A 22,642-nucleotide genomic window follows, 5' to 3' on the forward strand; every position below is an offset into this window, starting at 1 on the left:
TCTAGTACCTTCATTTCCTTCTGCCTTCAAACATGCCCAAAATGTCCCCTATCTGGAAGAGTGAAAAACCAAAAAGTAAAAAATGCACAACCTTTGCCTGCCCCTGCTGTTTCTCTCCTTCCAGAGGTGAAACAACCAGACTTCTCTTGGGTCTGGCCTCCCCTTCCACAACAATTCCTGCCTCCATGAAGTCTGGACTCTGTCCTCTCTGCCCCTCCAAATCAGTGATCCAGTCATTGTCAAATCCACTGGGCTTGCTCTTGCTTTTATTGTGACTCGCTTGACCTTTTGGGTGTAGGTGTTGTGTGTTCTCAAGGGTCTGAGACATCACAGCCCTAAGTGAGTTATAGCTACACCTCACCAATGCCTTCCTAAAAGGCTCTGCCAACCTCTATAATGTTACGCTCTCACTGTTGTTTTCATGACCCATATTCTTTCTCTTCCTTCCATCTACTAATTATGGGCATTTCTGAAATTTGGTCTTTGGACTCCCCTATGTATGTCATTCCTGTTTCATCTGTTCTCCCTGCCTCATTTCTCGCCTGCGATGGCCCCCAATTACCTCTGGCCCCAAGGTTCAGCTCTTGAAACTCTGCCAGATTCACATCTCTTGTTTCCACATATTCAAAATATCTAAACCTACTTTTATACATCACAACCCCCAAGCCATTTCCCTCTTTCTTAAGATGACTTTATTTTTAGTAAGTGACAATTACCCACAGTAAAATCTGGGACATCCCTATTTCTCCCCTGCCCTGGAGAGTCATCCAATCAGACATCAACTTCCATCCACCTTTTCTGACCATTATCATGATCACATATGATTGACTCATTCCACCCCATTTATCATCCTAGGTCTGTCCTTTAGTGCCTTCAGGGTATGTGATTGCATTAGCTCTCATACAGCCTCCCTCTCTAACACCTCCCTTCTCTACCCTAACCCACCCACAATGACCAGACTAATTCTCCTAAAGCAGTGCCTTCACCGTGATACTGCTATCAAAATCTTACGCCTACAAGATAAAGGTCTGAAGTCCTGAGCCTGAAAGTTGAGGTCCTCCATCATCTGGCATAACCGTCCCTCTACATAAATCTCTTCTCTCCAGCTGCCTCCCTGAACCACCTGAAGCACACCAGGAGCGGGTCTGCTTCGTGCCTTTGCTCATCCTGCAGACGTGACGTACATGCTTCTTGCTGAGGCAAACACCAGAGACCGGCTGGACCAGCACTTGGAATAGAAACAGGTGAGGCAAGGATGTAGCCATAGGTTCCTTTGAATGGATTTGGAAGTGTGAACATTTATATCTTAGTGAAAATTTTCTCATCAAGCATCTCACACCAACAAGGTGTGAGACTCCACAAGGGATATGAAGATCTGCCTAATCTATGATCTTCAGGAACATAATCAAACCAGGTATATAAGATACAGATAAGTAAGTCATGGAGAATGTTGAGACTTGTTGTTGATCAATGGGTATGGAGTTTCAGTTTTGCAAGATGAAACATTTTGGAGATTTGTTGCACAATACTGTGAATGTACTTAACACTACCAAGCTGTACACTTAAAAATAGTTAAGATGGTAAATTTTGTTATGTGTCTATTTTATCACAATTAAAATAATTTTCTTAGTTGATCCAGACAATCAGAGGTGGTGGTCGCTGAGTTAAGCCCAGAAATATAGGTGGGACAGTGGCAATATAGCTAATACTCTATCCTGAACCCTCTATGTACATTAACTCTGTTAATTCTCTCTAACCCCTACTAGGTAGAGGCTATTATTCTCTCCAGTCTGACCCTGGGACATAGGGAAAGGCAGAATTCTTAAGTTTATCTTACTCTTTAAAAAAAATAATAAGTCAGATGCCAAAATATTCAAGAACGTCCACAGGATGTCCAATAAAAGAGAAGGGGTAAATATAGGTTTCTGTAATCAAATTTATTCATGTACAGAGATGTTGTTTACAACTTTAAAGACTGCCTGGAAAACTCAAACAATGTTATGGACATCTTACAAGTGTTTGTTAGTACGTAAGTATGATACTCATCTTTTGAATTTATAAAAATCAGAAGTGTCCCCCAGAAAGTTTTGCAGTGTGACAATGGAACTAAAAATATCACAGCTACAGCTACCATCTACTGAATGCTTGGTTTCATTTGACAAAAAATAAGCATTTTTAAATATCTTTTTAATAAAAGGCTTATGAAGTGGTAACCTCCGCTTGTCTGAGCCTGGCAACATGTCATAGGCATCCCTCCTTCCCTCTTTTCAACACGAACCAGTCTTGGCCATATGACTACCGTGCCAGTCCAATCAGTTGCAAAATAAAAAGGAAAAGGTTGATGATGTCCAAGTAGATGTTCAGGGCAGCAAAAACATACTCTTCAGGGTCCAGATCAGAGTGATGGTGGCGCCCTCCTACCATGAGCTGTACATCCATCACCAAGTACTTCAAGAAAAGAAAGAAGAATTAGCTACCTAAATTGTACGTTTTTATCAAATAGGTATCCTAAATTACGTGGAAAAAATACTTTAGCATCAGTACATATAGTTCAGAAAGTCAATTTGTGGCTATATATGTCCCTTTTACAGCCTCGACCAATGAGTCCCCAAGTGTGTCTTCTATCATTTGAAAATAGGTCATAATTCTAACAATAAGGAATACAATTAAGCAAAATGTGGATATTTTTAAGCTGGGTGATAATGTGTGGAGTTTATTACTCCATTCTCTCTACTTTTGGCTATGTTTTGAAATGCCAAAAATAAAGAGAAAACCTAAAATATGTGACATGATAAAAGCACAAAATGGAATATCATGCAGCCTTTAAAAAAGAATGAACTCAATCCATGTCTGCTGAGATGTGGAGACCGTTATTTTTAAGTGAAAAAGCAAAGACAGAATATTCTTTTTTTTTTTTAGAGCCAGTCAAATTTAGCAGTGGGGGGTTGTATACCAACTTTAGTGACACTAATGTTAATAAGTTCTGAAAACACACTACCATTGAACCAGTCAAGACAGAATATTCTATATAGTATGACTACATCTTTGAAAAAAAGATAAGTGTGTATGAATGGCCAACACAATACTGAAGTAGAAGAACAAAGTTGGAGGACTGATGCTACCTGACTTCAAGACTTATTATGAAGCTACAGTAAGCAAGACAGTGTGGTACTAGTGAAAGACGAGATGAATAGGTCAATGGAACAGACTAGAGAGCTCAGAAATAGATGCACATAGGGGTGCCTGGGTGGCTTAGTCGGTTGAGCATCTGCCTTTGGCTTGGGTCATGATCCCAGGGTCCTGGGATCAAGCCCCACATGAGGCTCCCTCCTCAGCGGGGGTCTGCTTCTCCCTCTCCTTCTGTGCTCTGTCTCTCTCTCAAATAAATAAATAAAATCTTAAAAAAAATTGATCCACATAATTATAATCAATTGATCTTTGACAAAGGAGCAAAGGCAAGACAATGGAGCAGATAGTCTCTTCAACCAGTGGTATTGGAACAACTGGACATCCATGTGCAAAAAACCAAATCTAGACAAAGACCTTACACCCTTCATAAAAATTAACTCAAAATGGATCCCTGACCTAAATGTAGAACACAAAACTATAAAACTCCTATAAGATGGCATAGGAGAAAACCTAGATGACTTGGGTGTGGTGAAATAATGCATAAGGTGGAGTTCGTTAGAATTCAAAACTCCTGCTGTGTGAAAGCCAAGGTCACGAGAATGAAAGCACACACCACAGAGGGGAGAAAATATTTGTAAAAGACACATCCGATGAAGGACTGATATCCAAAATATACAAAAAAAAACCCAAAAAACAAAAACAAAACAAAAACCTCTTAAAACTCAACAATAAGCCAACAAACAATCTGATTTTTAAATGGGCCGAAGGGGGCGCCTGGGCGGCGAAGTCGTTAAGCGACGGCTCAGGGCGTGACCCGGGCATTATGGAATCGAGCCCCTCATCAGGCTCCTCCGCTAGGAGCCTGGTTCTTCCTCTCCCACTCCCCCTGCTTGTGTTCCCTCTCTGCTGGCTGTCTCTCTGTCAAGTAAATAAAAATCTTTAAAATAAAATAAAATGGGCCGAAGAACTTAAGAGACACCTCACCAAAGAAGGCAAATAAACACACTAGTGGATACTCTGCATCATATGTCATAAGGGAAATGAAAGTTAAAACAACAATAAGATACCACTATTAGAATGGCCAAATTCTGGCCCACTCACAGCAAACGCTGCTGAGGGTGTGAACCAACACATTCTCAGTCATCGCCGGCAGGAACGCAAAACAGTGCAACTACTTTTGACAGTTTGGCAGTTTCTTATCAAACTAAACATACTTTTGCCATCCGATCCAGCAATCGTGCTCCTTTGTATCTACCCACAGGAGCTGAAAACTTACAAAAACCTGCACATGGATGTTTATAGCAGCTTTATTCAAATTTATCAAAACGTGGGAGCGAACAAGATACCCTTCGGCAGGTGGACAGAGCCATAAATCGCGGCCCGGCAGACAATGGAATGTTATCCGGCACGAAGAAGAAATGAAGTGTCAGGTCACGAAGAGACATGGGAAGCTTAAGGGCACATCACTAAGTGAAAGAAGCCGTTCTGAAAAGGTTACAGACTATATGACTTCTGCTATAGGACATTCTGGAAAAGGCAAAATTTGGAAACAGGAAAAAGATCAGTGGTTTCGAGGGGTTAGAGGTAGGGGAGGGATCAAAGCATGGAACACAAAGGATTTTTAAAGCAGTAAAAAATACTCTGTATGGGGTCATAATGATGGACCATGTCAGTACATATTTATCTAAACCCATAGAATGTACCACACCAGGAATGAAGTCTGATGTAAACTCTAGGTGATTGTTATGTGTCCAGGTAGGTTTGTCGTGTGACAAATGTACCACTCTGGTGAGGGATGTTGATCATGGGGGAGGCCACGCATGTGTGGGGGCAGGGGGGATTTGGGAAACATCTGTACCTTCCCTCTCTGTTATGATGTGAACTTTAAAGTGCTCTAAAAATTGTCTTTATAAAGAAAAAGAAGGAGGAGGAAGAGGGAAGGGAGGTGGGGGAGGCACAGGAGGCAGAAGTCTCCCAGAGGGCTTTCCAGTCAATTCCTGACTCTACTAGACTCTGGGCCTAGCACAGGCTAAGGGCACTGTCGATAAAGATACCATACGCTTTGTCAAAGTGAGGGAGAAATGGACTTACAAGTGAGAAGACTATAGTCCCGAGGCCAGCATACAAGAGATGCAACCACTGCAAAGAGAAGACACATTTGTATATTAAGAACAAGATTCGGAATAATGAAAGGGCTCACCTGGGTCCCTGCTGTTAGATAAGGACCCAATATTAAGGAAAGTCAAATCTGTGGGGAAATTCATCTTTTTTGAACATCGTGGTCCACAACATCCACTCCATTCCATTCAGCAAACAAATGAAAACGACACTTGCCAAACCAGTTTCATCAAATAAGTGTTAAACATCTCACGCACGGAAGGGCAAGTAGAACATACTGGATATGCTTCACTTTTTGCGCCATCACATAGCCCTTCTACAGCATCTGGTCGCTCTGGGGAAATAGTGACCCTCGGGCAGCCTAGCTAGAGCTGATTGACCAGAGGTGGAAGACATCCCCTCCAACAGCAGTGACTCTCTTGACTGACCAGACACCTTATATGTGACTGGGACCAAACAGATGCACCGGGCCAGTCGGAAATTCCCAGAGGCTCTTGGATCATCAGCTAGTGCTGGAGCTATTACTGTACAAACGGAGTTGGCCAGTCCACTCAGCCCAAGAGAGAAAGGGGGGGGGGGATTTCCATTCCTGTGAATCCTGTTGCTTCTTCCTACCTAGGAGTTCCATGAACATCCCCTGGGTCTCTGCCTCAAGCTAGTCTGTTCCACGCAACCAAAATGGCCCTGATCAGAATACGGGACTGATCTGAATGCCAAAGGGATTAGCTCTATATGGGGAGAGGATAAAGAGGTGGTATGTAAATGTGAGAAAAATAATGTCATTCACTCTTCAGGACAAAAAAGCTCACCCTAGATAAATAGAGCCTTCTGCTAACCAGGGAAGATTCTTGGTGAAGGACATAAATCAGGAATCAGTGACACAATGTGGGAGGGGCAGTAAGAAAACACCTGATTACTGGAGTCTGAAGAATTCAAAATTGCCCAAGTCGAACAAGCATGTGTACTTAAAACAAGTTTCTGTCAAAGTCTTCCATTTAAACATGTGTGTAAGATTATATATTGTAGATATTTGTGAAAGGAAGTTTACAGTAGGAAGTGGGGTTCATCTATCTAGTAGGAAACACAGTTCCTTAGCTGCACCGAGATGGTATTGTAAAGACATATGGAACCAACCTAATAAGTATTTGGGTTATTACTACCAATATCTGGGCTACCATCCGTAACGATAAATGGAGAGCTGTGTGGTCTTTTAAGGCACATCTTTTGTGATATCTTTGAGTTTTTAGCTCTAAAATGTAGATGCTAGACATAAATTAATTAAATAAATTACATAAAATCAGATGCTATCTCCCTAGCTGTAAGTCCCTGTGGCGATTCATAACACTAAAGCAACTCAGGCAGAACTGTTCGCTGTATGTCTGATGATCACTTAACAAATCCACTTGTTACCAAAGTAACTCTTTGATTCAGCAGTTGGACCCAGCTGGCCTTAAGGCTTTAGTCCAAAGGTCACAAGCCCCAGGCCAGTCCTCAGTGGACCCAGCTGCCGATCGGGTCTCCACACAGGGGCCAATGACACTCTGCCCCTAGCTCATCTCCAACTCTCCACAACCCTCCAGCCTCCGTCCGCAGACGTGCGCTGTGCTGGAAAGAGCGTGGCACTGGCGTCACACAGATGGGCTTTGATCCCTGTGTGAACAGGGTATTACTAGGTACTCCCTGTGTGAACTTGGAGGAATTGTTTAATTTCTCTGAGCCTGTTTTCTTATCTACATAGTAGAGGACCTAGGTACTTTTCAGGAAGGTTGTGAGAATTAAATGTAATGCCTATGTGAAAAGCACAGACGTGTGTCTAGTGAGAAGTCAATGAAGACATAAAAGGAAGAAGGGAAGGAAAGCAAGCAAGGCTGGAACTGGATAATAAGGAGCCTCCTCTAGGCTGCTGTCGGGGAAAGTCTGAAAAAGCCCTTGTCTCCACTCCGATCGCTTCAAACAAGCAGCACCTACGGAAAGGAGGAGTCTGACCTGCCCTGTGGGTAGGTTCGCCCCCATGGCCCTCTGAGGGAAAGACAGCTGTAGTCTAGAGAAGGAGCTTAGTCTTCATGCCCCACACCTCCGGTCCATGGCGCCCCAGCCACACCACACTGGCAGCCGCAAGGACAGGCCTCACGGACCTCCAGCTCCTGGGAGGGGCCCGGCCCCTGTGCTGCGCAGCCCCCTGCAGTGTGCTTCTGGGCCGCGCGCCTGCCACTTCTCAGTCATGGGGGAGCCGCAGAGCCCTTCCTGGGAGACACACAAGTGCAGTGAACCTTAGCTCAAGGGCCCCCTGAAGGCCTTGCTGAAACTTCCTTGACTCCCTGTCTAGAAGGCTCCCACCACCGACCTTCCCTCTCCTTCCCTTGGCATCAGATATGCTACTGGGGTCAGATAGGTCTTCCAGCCGCCAGCAGCTTCCCAGCCCCTTTCCTCCGGGACATATTTCTCCCATTACAGTCCTCACCCCGCTCAGCGTCTGCTTCTCAGAGGAGCCAGGCCAACACAACCAGCACGTCACCCTACATTTCTAACAATTCTCTGAGGTTCCCAAACGAGATCCCACTTACATATGATCGTATGAAGAGTAAGAGAATTCCATAGATAATAAGTACGAAGAGTAAAACAAAGAGCATTCCATTCAGCATGGTGAAATCCCACTGAGGAAACATAACACAAAAACAACTCAGTTATCATCTAGAAGGAACTTCAGGATGTTTAAAGATGCATTTTATACCCCATAGACAGACACTGAGCCGTTTGCTAATAATTTACCCAGGCCATTTCTGAGAACTATGGAAATCCATTCGCCCCTACCACGGAAAAATGCTACGTTAAAAAGTGTGCTGTTGACTGGAACGTAACTCCAGGAGGGACGAGTGGGTAGGAGTATGGAGGAAATCACAGGAGCCATGGCTACGTGAGGGTTCAGTGTACTATTCTATTTTTGTATTTATATGATAATAAAAAAGGTACAATGATTAAACAGGATGTAAATCTGTATGTATAGTATGATCATAATTATTCACATTTTTAAAATTGTTGTGCATAGCATACAGTAATGGGATGAAATAGACCAAGGTTAACTGGGCACCTTCTTCGTGTTTGTATGCATATGTTTTAATAAAAATATACCACGCTTTCAAACATTATTGCTAATGATTCTTTTGTAATGTTGAAATGTATTGATATGCTTTTGGTTTTGAATAAATAATAAATCAGGGACCAAATCAGCCTGGGAAAGATGAGGATTCTTTTAAAGGAAGGGGAATGTCATCTTCTGACCTGAATAAAATTATCCAGCAAAAGAGGACCCTTGAATCTACGATATTTTCTTGTCAGAGCGTTTTCCCGATTCCTCTATTTGCCACCTCACTCCCTACCCTTTGCACACCAAGAGAGTAATCTGAAGTATTAGGTCTCCAGGTGCGCTTCCGCACCATCAGCATCACCTGTGAAATGCAAATTATCGGGCCCAGGGCCCAGACGTTCTGAAGCAGCAGCTCCAGGGTGGAGCCCACGAACCTGTTTTCACAAGCCCTCCAGATGATTCTGATGGCTGTTAAAAAAACGTTTGTCTGCAGCTGTGCATTCAGTACTTGGGGCTAGTGGGCATTTGAAGTGTGGCTGAAGTGAGGTGTGCTGCAAGCATAAAACACACACTGGATTTGAATATTAGTTCAAAAAAAGGGGATGTAAAACAGCTCAATATTTTTGTTTTATTGATTACTGAAATGGTATTACCTTGCATATATTCAGTTAAATAAAATATATGATTAAAATTAATTTCACCTGGTTCTCTTTTTTTTTTTTTTTTTTTTTTTTTTTTGCCTTTTTAACGTGCGTGGTTACTAGGAAAGTCAGACACCAGAAGGCGGGGAGGCCACGGAGGTGAGGCCCGCAGGACAGCCAGTGAGCATGAGGGAGGAGGGGTAAGAGTGGGTCAGGAGGGGCAAAGGACACACAACCACACACTCCCTTATGACAGAAATTGGTTTCGGTGATACATACTTTTGTTTGAAGAGCAAATAAGGTGAGCGATAATGTCACCAGAGCGGTGGCTGCTGTTGCCCATAACACTTCCTCAGCATTATAGAAACTGAAACCAGAGACCGTGATTATTGTTCACGTACGTACAAGGAAAAGCACACGCGGAAAAGGAAATGTGTATCAAAGACTTACACTGATATGGCTCCGAGCAGCAGACCTTGAAGAACTGTCTAAAAACAAAACGCACAGTAAGTCAGAACCCCCATTCCCCAAGCCCAAAAGCCAGAGGAGATGGTTCAAGGGGGGGAGGTGTTTTTGGCAGGGTCCAGGGAGCAACTGGGAGCACGGATAACCCTAGCGCACAAAGCTACAGGAAGATTAATTATGTGAAACAAATAGTGGAACTAAACCTTTTCCTAACAGTCCCCCCAAGACTGACAAGATTCTTTTATTAGTAAAAATTCTTAAAACGCAGGAGTAACTTTCAACGTACTTAGTGCATTAAAGATGTATTCATTAGGAATATCGAAACCATAGTAAAAGGTTTATCTGTAGACCATATTGCCATTAATCAAATGGGGCCACCCTACAGAATCTTAACAATTTATCAAAGCAGGATACGCTATTTCTACTAATGCTTCACCAGCAGCCTCAGTCCTGACCTTTCTTCCCACAGTGCTTGGCGAGAACGAAAACCTTCAAACCTCAGACGAGGGAGGATAATGGAGGCCTTTCCAGCCGGGGATGGGCTCGAGGGCAGCTCTCCACAGAGCGTGGAGCTGCACCAGTAGGTGCCAATCTCGAGCTCCGAGGCCGGGGGCGCGTCCCCGGTCTGAACGCAGCCGGGGCTGGGGCCGTGGGCGAGAGAGGCGGGCGCTGAGAGCCAGCAGGCGCTCCAGCCAGGGGATGAGACAACGAAGGCAACAAGGATGCACCCAGGCGCCCAGTCAGGCTCCAGCACAGCGGACAGGTGGAGCAAGCAGTGGCTGAAGGACGACGTTCCCCAGCTGGTAGGGCGCCTCCACCAGGGGCAAGTCCGGAGCCTTGGCTCACCCTCTGGTCCGCGGCAAAAGCCAGGAAAGCATCCTCTAGTCCCGGGGAGTAAAAATGAAGACGCATCCTAACCGTGGTTTGAGGACTGCTAGGGTGGCTTTGAACTTCTCCAGCTGGCCGACGCTATCCGGAGAGGAGAAGACAGCAACCAGATTCCCCGGAGTGCTGGACTGCGTCTCTGCGTTCCCCAAACCCTGTGAGTAGCTGCCTGATTCTCTACTTTGCTAGATTTACCAGAGCTGTTTTTAGTTCCAGTATAGGTTTAAAAAGCTTTAATCCGTTCCATGCACACATGATATTTTAATAATATGCTTGCTTCCAACCTTCCTCTTAAGATTTTCTTCTACTTGCTCAATTGCTGCAGGTTTCTCCATCTTTCGCAGCACATTAAGTGTGTGTGAGAGAGACAGCGAGAGAGAGAGAGAGAGAGAGAGAGAGAGAGAGGATGGTGGGAGGAAGACAGAGGTCAGAGGAAAAGGGAATGATTTAAAGCAGGAAACCACACTTCAGTTTTCCCAAGAGGAAAATGAGAAGTCAAACCCGCCTAATGGCTTCAAGAGCGCAGAACATGGGCTCGAGGGGCTTAAAATCTATGGCACAAAAGCTGTCTTCAGCATTGTGTTTTCATTTTCCCCTCAACTCCTTTTCTGAAATGGTTTTCTCCATATATTCCCTAATACTTAGTCAAAACATAAAGTCTAGAAGATAAAACTAATTCTTTGCCCCTCTATAATATTCTCTGAAGCTGTTACTTGCTTTGGGATATACAACAAACCTCAGAGATGAGAGCTTCCTTTGAGACCAATAACTTTGATCTCTTCTTGTAATAATTTAAATTTTTTTTCTTGGAAAATTTTAAAATAAAAAATTTGAAAGTTTTTGGAAAAGTACCTCCCTTCCTCATGCTACCACCTCTGCTCCAGGATTCCCAATATCTTTCAATGTCTGGCTTTTAGCCCCCACTCCTTCCTGAGTGTGGTCTGTGCAGGAACTGGGAGACCTCATCTGCTCCCCTGAGCAATAAGCAGGGTTTCCGCGCCAAGTAAGAAAGGCCTTTCAATGCTCTGGCAGCCAAGGAAATGCCAACGTGTAGGCATGTGAGAGCTAGTCTTCTCCAGCCTCAGGAGGAGGCCATTCTTCCCAACATATAAATGACACAAGACACTGTGCTATACGGATGCTGAGAATCTCACCATGGGCATGTGTCCTTCTTCTCTTTGACCACCAGAAGGCACAGACCCAACTCCAGGTTTATCACACTCAAGTGTATAGGACTATGCACTTTTTAAATTTTTAATTGAAGTATAGACATACAATATTGTATTAGTTTCAGGTATACAGCATAGCGATTTGACAATTATATGCATCACAAAATGCTCACCACAGTAAGTGTAGTATCATCTGACATCATACGAGGTTATCACAATATGATTGACTATGTTCCCTGTGTTGTACTTTCTGTCCCTGTGACTTATTATAACTGGAAGTTTGTACCTCCTAACCTCCAGCACCTGTGTCCCCTATCTCCCCACTCCTCCCCTCTTACAACCACTAGTTCTCTGTGTTTATGAGTCTGTTTCTGTTTTGTTTGTTCATTTGATTTGTTTTGTTTTCTGGATTCCACGTGTGAGATCATATGATATTTTCTCATCCGACTTATTTCACTTTGCACTTACCCTCTAGATCCATCCATGTTGTCACAAATGGCAAGATTTTGTTCTTTTTATGGTTGAATAATACTCCATTGTATATATGTACCATCTCTTCTTTATCAATTCATCTATCAATGGACACTTAGGTTGCTTCCATATCTTGGCTATTGTAAATGCTGCAATAAACATAGGGGAGCACATATCTTTTTCTATTAGTGTTTTGATTCTTTGGGTAGATACTCAGAAGTGGAATTACTGGATCGTATGGTATTTCTATTTTTAAATTTTTGGAGAAACTCCACACTGTTTTCCACAGCGGCTGCGCAAATTTAAATTCCCATCAACAGTGCAAGAGGCTTCCCTTTTCTCCATTTCCTTGCCAACAGTTGTTATTTCTTGTCTCTCTGACAGTAGTCATTTCTGACTTGTGTGAGGTGATGTCTCATTGCATTTCCATAATGACTAGTGATGTTGAGCAGATCATCTGTTGGCCATCTGTATGTCTTCTTTGGAAAAATATCTATTCCGGTCCTCTGTGCATTTTCTTATTAGATTTTTTGGTGTTCATTTGTATGAATAGATAGATGGATGGATAGATGATAGATAGATAGATAGATAGATAGATAATAGATAGAATATACATATATATGGTATATATATATGATAGTAACTCCTTATTCAATATATCATTTGCAAATATCTTCTCCCATTCAGTAGGTCACCTTTTTGTTTTGTTGACAGTTTCCTTCTCTGTGCAAGAGCTTTTTAATTTGATGTAGTCCCAAATGTTTATTTTTGCTTTTGTTTCCCTTGCCTGAGGAGACAGATCCAAAAAGTATTGCTAAGACTGATGTTCAAGAGTTTATTGCCTATGTTTCCTTTTAGGAGTTTTATGGTTTCAGGTCTCACATTTAGGTATTTAATCCATTTTGAGTTTATTTTTGCGTATGGTGTAAGGGAGTGGTCCAGTTTCATTCTTCAGCATGTGGCTCTCTGGTTTTCCCAGCACCATTTGTTGAAGAGTCTGTCCTTTTCCATTGAAGACTCTTGCCTTCTTTATTGAAGAGTAATTGACCATATAGTTGTGGGTGTATTTCTGGGCTTTCTGTTGTGTTCCATTGATCTATGTGTCTGTTTTTGTGCCAGTACCATACTGTTTTGATTAATCTAGCTTTGGAGTAGATCTTGAAATCTGGGATCGTGCTACCTCCAGTTTTGTTCCTCTTTCTCAAGACTGCTTTGGCTATTCAGCGTGTGCAGCACTATGCGTTTTGTATACAATCTAACCACTGGCTTTAGTTCCCTACCCTTATTTTTTTCCTTTCATCAGTTTTCCCCACCAATTTATCTTCTCTTCTTATATCGTGGGTATTTTTGTAAGCTACCTCAAATCTGATACGAAACCAGATGAATTAATCAGTTGGTAAGGAAATCTTCACAATGGGAGGGTGCTGAGATCCTGGAACCCTTGTGAGCAACCGGGAAAGGAACTGGTGGCAAGAAAAAGAGCCACACGCCTCCTGTGGCCCAGAGCAGCACTGATCCATGAGAAAGGACCATCGTGGCGAGGCTCTGTGAGTAGAAGTCCCACGGGAGGTGCTGTGAACCAGAAACTAGACCATGCATAAGTGAGGAGAGGAGGGCCAAGGACCCGGAGCCCCCCAGTCTCCAACTCTCCTGAACCAAGATGCAAGTTGAGGAAATAGGGAGAAACTGCTCTGTGTTGGGTTTCTGCTCCTGGTGAGACTTGAAATAGAAATAAGATGAATCTTACAAAAATAAGGAAAATTACACTTCTCACCCACGAGTTTGTGAACCAAATGTGAAACCCACTTTCCATAACAAAATGGGTTTTTGTGCCTGGCAGAGGGCCAGCAACAGTCAAGTTAGCTGTTCCTGAAATGCAGCCCAGACTCTGAGTGGGCTTCCCCACGTGGCCTCTCAGAGGCAAGTTTGCCCAGGGTCCCCCAATCCTCTCGCTCAGTGAAAAGGGGTGGATACCGTCTCCTAACTACGTGTATGACTTCGTTACAACCGGAATCCAGCCAAGAGAGCATCTCACAAATACTTTCTATCTGTATTATTCCACAGGAAGATTTTCCACAATAAAAGGAGTGGAGTTACTACGGTGACAGAAATATATCTCAGAGGCGAGCTGTGAGTGCTAATAAAGTTTACTTACAAATAATCCCAGGAGAATGTAATTCGCAGGCACCTTGCGGCGGAGTTTCCCGCAGCAAGCAAGGACGATCAGTACAACAAAAAATGCCGGCCTGAGGATAATTCAAAGCCATGTGTTAATTGCTTCCAGTGATTATAGCATATAAGATAGGTAGATAAATAGATAGAGACAGAGATATGTTATTATATGTTACCATCTGATACTAAGTAGAAAGTAAAAATCTATGCAGATGATAACCTTTGCTTCTTTTTTTTTTTAGCTTTTAAAATGAACTTTGCTCCTGCCATTCATAGAATTTTTAAAATTTTTATTTTGAAATAATTATAGATTGACAGGAAGTTGCAAAAAGACAGAGACTTCCCTTGTATCCTTCACTCAGTTTCCCTCGATGGTTACATCTTATATACATAGCATAATACCAACACTGTTAATTTGATGTTGGTACAATGTGTGTATGATGCTATGTCATAGAGCTATGACGCAAATCTGTGTAGATATGTGTAACCAGCACCACAATCAAGATTTGAAACTATCCCATCATTAAAACATCAACAAAGATCTCCCTCATGCCATCCCTTTACGATAGCACACACACACATACCCTAGCTCCTAGTAACCACTAATTTGCTTGTTTTCCATCTCTATAATTTTGTCATTTCCAGAATGTTATACCTTTACTTAATTTTTAATAAAGAACCTCAATCGATAGCTGGTAGAAAAATCACTTTTTATGAAATCCAAGAATACTTACAAGATTGCATAGGTGAACCAGGCATTCACGAGCACCCAAGCTTTTAAGCTCTTCCTGATTAAAAAAAAAATTAATATAGTTTTAAACAATAAATTGTTTGCTTTCTAACTAATGTAATATTTAAGTAGAAGTAAAACAGTCTCATGAGAAAGAAGTAAACCCTAAATGATTGACAATGACAAATGAGTGAAATAATGAAACCTAGAACTATACCTTGCTTCTTAAAATAGACTCATAAAAAGACAATCATGTAAGTCAAATTTGTATGAATGTAAATGTCCTGGTGACGTTTTTATTTTTAAAAAATACTGGGATCGCTATGTGTACAAAGCAAAAAAAAAAAAATCAACTTCTCATATATTTGTTTTGTAGAGATTTTCATAGGTTAGGTTTAAGCAGTGATGGGTCATAGTCCCCGAAATAATTTCTGCATTTAACAGCATTCCAAGTCTCCGAGGCTTCCATAATCTCACCTTTTTTCTTTGATCCACTTTTATCTGTGGAAATAGCTCAGGGAAAATAGAAAATTAAATAGTGCCCCAAATAAGAGTAAGAAAAAAGGTCTTGGCTTAGGAAGTTGAAACAAAACTGTAGAAATCTACCAACAACTCCGTCTAAGAGTTGCCTCAGAAACAACAAAGCTATAGAAATATCATACCCTATGGATAATTAAGACAAAACAGATAATGTTTAATGATCAGAATTAAGTCGAGTTGATTCGATAGGAATTAATGTGAACAACTTAGTATTTAATTTACATCACTAACAAAGACTTACCAGAAAATAAATATGCTGACGATTGCTCCAGTGACCACCAACTGAGCTGACAGGATCAGGAACACTTTGATAATGAAAGCTGAGGAGACAGAAACATTATTCTTATGAGACAATATTCAAAAGCAAAAAATAGAAATGTGATTACCTATTTTTGATACTTAACAAAACATTTCCTCTGATTTTTTGCGGATGGGAAAAGGAGCACTAGTCAAACTCAGCAGATGGAAAAACCACACAAATACAGCTCTGCAGACCTTGTGGAAACTATTCTGTTCGGATTGTTTACAGGTGTTTTATTGGAGATCTGAGGCTTTATCCATAGAAGCCCCAAAATCTAAAAGACACACAGGAAATTAATTCCTTATTCTGCATACCCCATCCTCCTTCAGACCAAAAGTGACCTGAAAGCCTCTGAATGTCGCAGGCCATCCTCAGGGGTCCGGCTCCACCGGCGGACGAAATGGGGCACAGGTGCAGAGACGGACGTGGGCTGTGGGCTGCCTGCAGGGCTTCCCGCCACTTCTCCCGCCAGCCTGCCTGCCTTTAGCAATTCCTTTCCGTTGGACTTGAGCAGAAGCGAGATAACACAAGGAATTATAAGTAAGACCCAGGAGGTCCCAGCGGCACGCCAGAGCCCAGTGCAGAGAATGCCAGCGTCTCTTTTCGCTTACTTCCTCCTGCGCAGCTTTTCCTGGAGCCCTCTAAATATGGTGCTGGGGATGATGACGGGGAGCTGTTTGGTAGTTTTGTCTCAATTTTAAAAGGAAAAAAAAGAATGCTGCTTAGAGATGACTGACAGGATTGTCAACTGTGTCCTTTGGCTGGGTGGTGTCGATGCATAGGAAGGGTGACAGCAAAGAAATGGGATTGAGCTATCTTAATCAAAATACCGGAGCATATGTGCCCAAATGTGGGCTGCCTACATTAAGATAGTCATGTAGTTAACATTTATTTCACATCTATTACATAGCAGAGATTTTGAGGGAATAAATATGAAATGTGGCCCAGCCTTGTAAGACTAGACTAGACATAAGACCACTAGAATAGAACTGATAGTCCAGAAATAATCCCTTACATTCATGGTCAACTGATTTTTAACACATGTGCTAGAACAATTCAAGGGAGAAAGAATAGTCTTTCCAACAAAAGGTGCTCGGACAACTGGACATATACATACAGAAGAATTTGGACCCTTTCCTCATGTCATACACAAAAACTATTGCTTTAAAATGGATCATAAATGTAAACATAAAAAACAAAACTCTTGGGGCGCCTGGGTGGTTCAGTCTGTTAAATGTCCGACTCTTGGTCTCAGCTCAGGTCATGATCTCAAGGTCTTGAGATCCAGCCCCACATCGGGGGCTCTGCGCTGAGTGGGGAGTCTGTGTCCCCTCTCCCTCTATCCTTCCCCCCTGCCCCGCACACTTTTTCTCTCTCTTTCTAAAATCAATAAACAAATAAATAAATAAATGAAAGAAACAAAACTCTTGAAAGAAAGCATAGATGTAAATCTTTGTGAGTAGAAATTAGGCAATGATTATTTTAGATATGACACCTAAAGCTCAAGCAAAGAAAGAAAAAAAACAGACAAATTGGATTTCGTCAAAAGTAAAAGCTTTGTGCTTCAAATGACACCATTAAGAAAGTGAAAGAAAACCCACAAACTGGGAGAAAATATTTGCAAATCATGTATCTGATATGGGACTTGTACCTAGAATGCACAAGGAACTCTTACAATTCAATAACAAGAAGATAAATAATTAAAAATGGGCAGAGCTTGTGTAGTCCCCCCCCCCCCACATTGACACTGGGCTGGGCCACATGGACTTGTGTTGGCCAATGAGACATTAGCATGCGTGAAGCAAGGAAAGGCTTGACAAACTGCTTACACAATGGGGCTTGTTTACCTGGTATATGTTTTCTTGGGACCCAACTCCCAAGTGATGAGAAACTCAAATCATAAAGAGAGAGCCAACAACCAACACCAACTTCCAGCCACGTCAGGAAGTCATAATGGCCACTTCAGCCTCAGCTGCCATCTGATTATAACCGCATTAGAACCCCCAGTCAAGACCAGCAGAAGAACTGCTCAACCAAACCCAGTCAACCCACAGAAGCATGAGAGATAATAAAATGGTTGCTGTTTTTTAAAAAGTGGGCAAAGTATGTGTATAGATATTTCTTCAAAGAAAATATTCAAATGTCCAATTTGTGAAAAGATGCTCAACATCGTTAGTCATTAGGGAAATGCAAATCAAAACTACAATGAAATATCACTTCACATACACTAGAATGGCTATAATAAGAAAGAAAGACAATAAAAAGTGTTGACAAGGATGGGGAGAAATGGAACCCCTCATATATTGCTTGTGGGAATGTAAAACGGTACAGCCACTATGTTTAACATTTCTCAGAATATTAGCCCAGCAATTCCTAGGTATCTACTACCCAAAAGAAATGAAGACGTATGTCTACACAAAAACCCAAATATGAATATTTTTTTAAAAGATTTTATTTATTTATTTGGCAGAGAGAGAGAGACAGTGAGAGAAAGAACGCAAGCAGGGGGAGTGGGAGAGGGAGAAGCAGGCTCCTCACCAAGCAGGGAGCCCGATGCAGGGCTTGAACCCAGGACCCCGGTATCGTGACCTGAGCCGAAGGCAGACGCTTAATGACTGAGCCACCCAGGTGCCCCCCAAAATATGAATATTGATCACAGCATTATTCATAATAACCAAAAAGTGGAAACAGCCCAAATGTCTGTCAACTGAAGAATAAATAAACAAAATGTGTTCTAATGAGTCAATGGAATACTACATGAGCATGAGGAAGGAACGAAGTTCGGACACATACTACAACATGGGTGAACCTTGAAAACATTATGCTAAGTCTAAAAGAAGGCAATCACAAAAGATCACATATTGTATGATTCCATTGATATGAAATATCCAGAATACACCAATTCATAGAGACAGAAAGTAGGTTAGTGGTTGTCAGAGGCCAGCGGGGAGGATGGGATGGGGAGTGACCGCCAATGGGTATGGGTTTCTTTTTGTGGCGATGGTTGCAAAACTCTGTAAATATACTAAAAGTCATTGAATTGTACCCTTGAAAGGGGGTGAATTTTATGATAGGTAAATTGTATAAAGCTGCTTTAAACAGTGATAGCCCCCCAGCCCCATAGCTTTTCATCCGTTACCCTGCTATACTTTTCCTTTGTTTCCATAGGACTTTCATCTTTTTGCACACCATGTAATTTTTTTAAAGTGGGAGAGGGCCCAGCCTCTGCCCTCCATGAGAGACAGACGCAAATAACTAACTCTAATGGTGGTGAGGAGGCCTTAAACCTGATTTCCTCATGTGTTAAATGACACCACGATGCCTTCACCTGCAGGGTTGTTGTAAGGACTAAATGCGGACCTCTTCCTCTGGCACACACCCAGTGCTGAAGGACAGGCACCTGTGACAGAGGTGGTTCGTTGCCTGGTGACATCCATTCCCCCGGCTTCCTCACCACCCAACCCCAATCTGGTTAAAGAGGACAATGCGCCAACCAAAAAACTATAGATAGAGGTAGCCATGGGATCCTGGTAGGGTCGATGACATGCAAGTGCAAATTCCTAGGTGTAGTTTCTAGGAAAGCCTCTGAAAAGACGTCAGATTTGGCTTACTCTCGGGCATCTGTCCATGAATGGCCTCTCTCAGAGTTGTCAAGGCAGCAGACCAGGCCTGGCCTTGGCCTTTCCCTCCCTGGAAAGCTAGGGCTCCAAAAGGCATCTTTGCAGCCACAAGATGGGGGGTGAGGGCCACAGGGGGACAGCAATGCGGTTCAAAGCTCACAGTCCACCTCTAAGTTGTCCAGGCCCTAAGAAGGTCCGAGGATGACAAAGTGGTCATGCCTTGAACTGCATATCTCATGAAAGAAAGAAGATGTTTATTGACGCCACAGGTTTTTAGGTTTTTATTGCTCACAGCTGAATGTATTTCCCATGCAAAATTAATATCTAGGGGCATTGAATTAATATGCTTTAAAACTAAAACCAGTATCATAGCATCACCTTGTAGGGAGGTAAGAACGTTCTACAGTCAGTGAGTAATTCGTATTTCCTCAGGGAACCACACATTATTTACCATAATATGTTTATTATGAATTTCTGAATACCCTGGACAACTTAGGGGCCATCTACTACAGCAGCCCTACATCATGTTTCATGGTAAAGCATAACTGGGAAAAACTAAAGGCAAAGTTAAATATTCCAACAATCCACTCTGTGGAAACATTTTGAGAGAACACTTCCTTTTCTCTTCCAAAAAGTTAATTTTATGCTCACCTCTGCGGACCGATGCATCTGAGAATGGATTGGCTAAATTACTGCTGTCATTTGGGGTAGTTTCATCTGAAATTTGTACCACATAGGTATCTGCTCGCTCTCTGGTCTTTGAATGTGTACTCCTGCGAGTTTTTCGTGGCTCAGAAGGTGAAGTTGTGTAGGTCTGACCAGACTTGATCTGGGTGTTACTATCTGCTGCTTTCCGAACCAGATGCTGATGATCGCCAGAACTAAAGTCTATTGGTTCACTGACCTCCAAGTCCATTTTCCTGGAGGGGGAGAATTGTTATTCAAGTCCTTGTGCTCTTAACCACTACAATCTTAGCATCCTCATAACATTCAAATGATTTTTTTCTTTTTTTAATTAAAAACTTTTTTTTTTAAGATTTATTTATTTATTTGACAAAGAGAGAAACAGCCAGCAAGAGAGGGAACACAAGCAGGGGAGTGGGAGAGGAAGAAGCAGGCTCCCAGAGGAGGAGCCTGAAGTGGGGCTCAATCCCAGAACACCAGGATCACTCCCTGAGCCAAAAGCAGACGCTTAACGACTGAGCCACCCAGGCGCCCCAATTGAAAACTTAAAAAAATTTTTTTTTTTAGTAGGCTCTGTGCCCAACATGGGGCTTGAACACACAACCCCTAGATCGGGAGTCACAGGCTGTACACATTGAGAGGGCCAGGTGTCCCTCAAAAGATGTTTTAATTTTAACTCCCTTAGCTCAGGACTTACCAAGCCAGTACTTAACAAATATTTATTGGATGAATGATGAATAAATACTTTTAAGATGAGGCCTATATAGTAAAATAACTTGCATTTTATAAAGAAATTAATATGTTTATAAATTCATCTGCAAGGAGTTTATAAGCTCCTCCTTATGTGCCAAGTGTGGAGCTGCCCTCGTTACCTCCACCCTCAAAATGCTTGTATTTTGGAAGAGAAGCTAATCACACAAGCAGTAATATAAAAGCCCAAATAGGCAGGGTCAGGAACAATGGACGATGATACGAGAGCCCCTAATAGCGTCTGGAGGCACATGCAGGAAGTAGAAGAGGTTGTCACAAGCTTCCAGAGAAAGGGAAGTTTAAGCCAAGGCCAGAAGATGAGTAGAGGGAAGAGGTGGGGAAAGGTTTTCCAAGGCAGCGGAGTCAGCCTGGACCACAGCTGGAAGAAGCAGAGAGGGCAGGTTCCAGAGCAGAGGGAGGTTAGACAGAGGGCTAGTTAGGGCAGGTCAGTGGGGGACCAGCAAGCAAATTCATCCTGGAGGCCATGGCCATGGCAGGCAGAATGAATTGCCCCCAAAGATGTCCACACCCTCATCTCTGCGACTTGTGAATGCTACCTTACGTGGCAAAGGGAACATTGCCAATGTGATCGAGCTAAGGACTTGGAAGTGGGGATACGATCCTGGATTCTCTGGGTGGGCCCAATTGAGTCACAAGCATCCTCATGATCATACTTTTTTTTTTAAGATTTTTTTTTTTTATTTGACAGAGATAGAGACAGCCAGCGAGAGAGGGAACACAAGCAGGGGGAGTGGGAGAGGAAGAAGCAGGCTCATAGTGGAGGAGCCTGATGTGGGGCTCGATCCCATAACGCCGGGATCACGCCCTGAGCCTAAGGCAGACGCTTAGCCGCTGTGCCACCCAGGCGCCCCCCTCGTGATCATACTTATAACAGGGAGGCAGGAGGGCCAGAGTGACAAAATGGGAGGTGACAACAGGAGCAGAGGTCTGAGTGACAGAGTTGCTGTCTCTGATGATGGAGGAAGGGGCCATGAGCCAAGGAATGCAGGAGGCCTCTGGAAGCTGGGAAAGACAAGGCCATGTATTTGCCCCTAGCAACGCCAAAACCGAATGCTGGCACTTTGATTTTAGGCCGGTGAGACCGATTTGAGACTTCTGACTTGCAGAACTGTAAGAGACTAGCTGTGTGTTGCTTTAAGGCATTATATTTGTAGTGATTTGTTACAGCCATAGGTAACTAATACAATGGGGAAGTACTGAAGGTTCTCCAGCAGGAGACCATGGGGATCTGGCTAGAAAGACTGCACTCGGTGCAGTGGGAAAGAAGGGCCAGAATAAGCAAACGTGGAAGCAAAGAGACCAGAAATCCAGATCAGAGCTTGCAGTTTCTCTGCTTTGGAACAGAGCACAGTTCTTAGAAAACCAGTGCGAAATGAACCAAAAATGGCAAAGAAAAGTCCCCCATGAACCTCAGGGGGACATGACGACTCAGACAAGCCCCTGTTGCTGGCCTCCTGCCCCACAGGAGATTGCTGAGAGGGCCAGGGCATGGGCAAACGATAGACCAATCAGGAATGGAAGAAAAAGAAGGTGTGAATGCAACGCCACGCTCTTGGAGAGGCAGACTCCATTTTACAAACATGTCCTTCCCCTCAAATTAATCTCTGAAGTTTACAAAGTTCATTGGGATTTTTTTTTTCAGTACTTGGAAACATAACTCTAAAGTTCATCAGAAAGAGTAAATATATGAGAATGATTAAGAAGAAAACTGAAAGAGAAGGATTATGGGGAGCTGGGGAGTACTGAGTTACCTTATTGGAAACCAAAATATCTCGAAGCTATAGGATTAAAAGGATGATGGTAGCATGTCAATAGATAAATGGATTGATGGGATGGAAGAGATGGAAGAAATAGACCCATG

At 42.8% G+C, this 22,642-nt stretch overlaps 1 protein-coding gene across 1 annotated transcript; it reads right to left on the reverse strand.

Moving 5' to 3' along the window:
- Positions 1 to 1,931: 1,931 nt before the first annotated feature.
- Positions 1,932 to 20,242, reverse strand: LOC113266755 (uncharacterized). Its single transcript, XM_057304514.1, has 9 exons — positions 19,978 to 20,242; positions 15,647 to 15,725; positions 14,119 to 14,209; positions 9,943 to 10,407; positions 9,424 to 9,461; positions 9,253 to 9,340; positions 7,812 to 7,901; positions 5,221 to 5,268; positions 1,932 to 2,448 (listed from the first exon to the last, which is right to left on the reverse strand). The coding sequence occupies exons 1-9, from the start codon at positions 20,240 to 20,242 to the stop codon at positions 2,296 to 2,298; spliced, it is 1,317 nt and encodes a 438-aa protein (XP_057160497.1). The 3' UTR covers positions 1,932 to 2,295.
- Positions 20,243 to 22,642: the final 2,400 nt, after the last annotated feature.

Source organism: Ursus arctos, unplaced genomic scaffold (genome assembly GCF_023065955.2).
Source record: "Ursus arctos isolate Adak ecotype North America unplaced genomic scaffold, UrsArc2.0 scaffold_3, whole genome shotgun sequence".
NCBI lineage: Eukaryota > Metazoa > Chordata > Mammalia > Carnivora > Ursidae > Ursus > Ursus arctos.

Coding starts and splice junctions, on each gene's coding strand:
- LOC113266755 (XM_057304514.1), bottom strand. CDS start 20,242: ATGGACTTGGAGGTCAGTGAACCAATAGACTTTAGTTCTGGCGATCAT. Junction 14,210..15,646: donor GTCAGCATATTTATTTTCTG/GTAAGTCTTTGT, acceptor AATTATCCTCAG/GCCGGCATTTTTTGTTGTAC. Junction 2,449..5,220: donor GGACTATAGTCTTCTCACTT/GTAAGTCCATTT, acceptor CTTTTCTTGAAG/TACTTGGTGATGGATGTACA.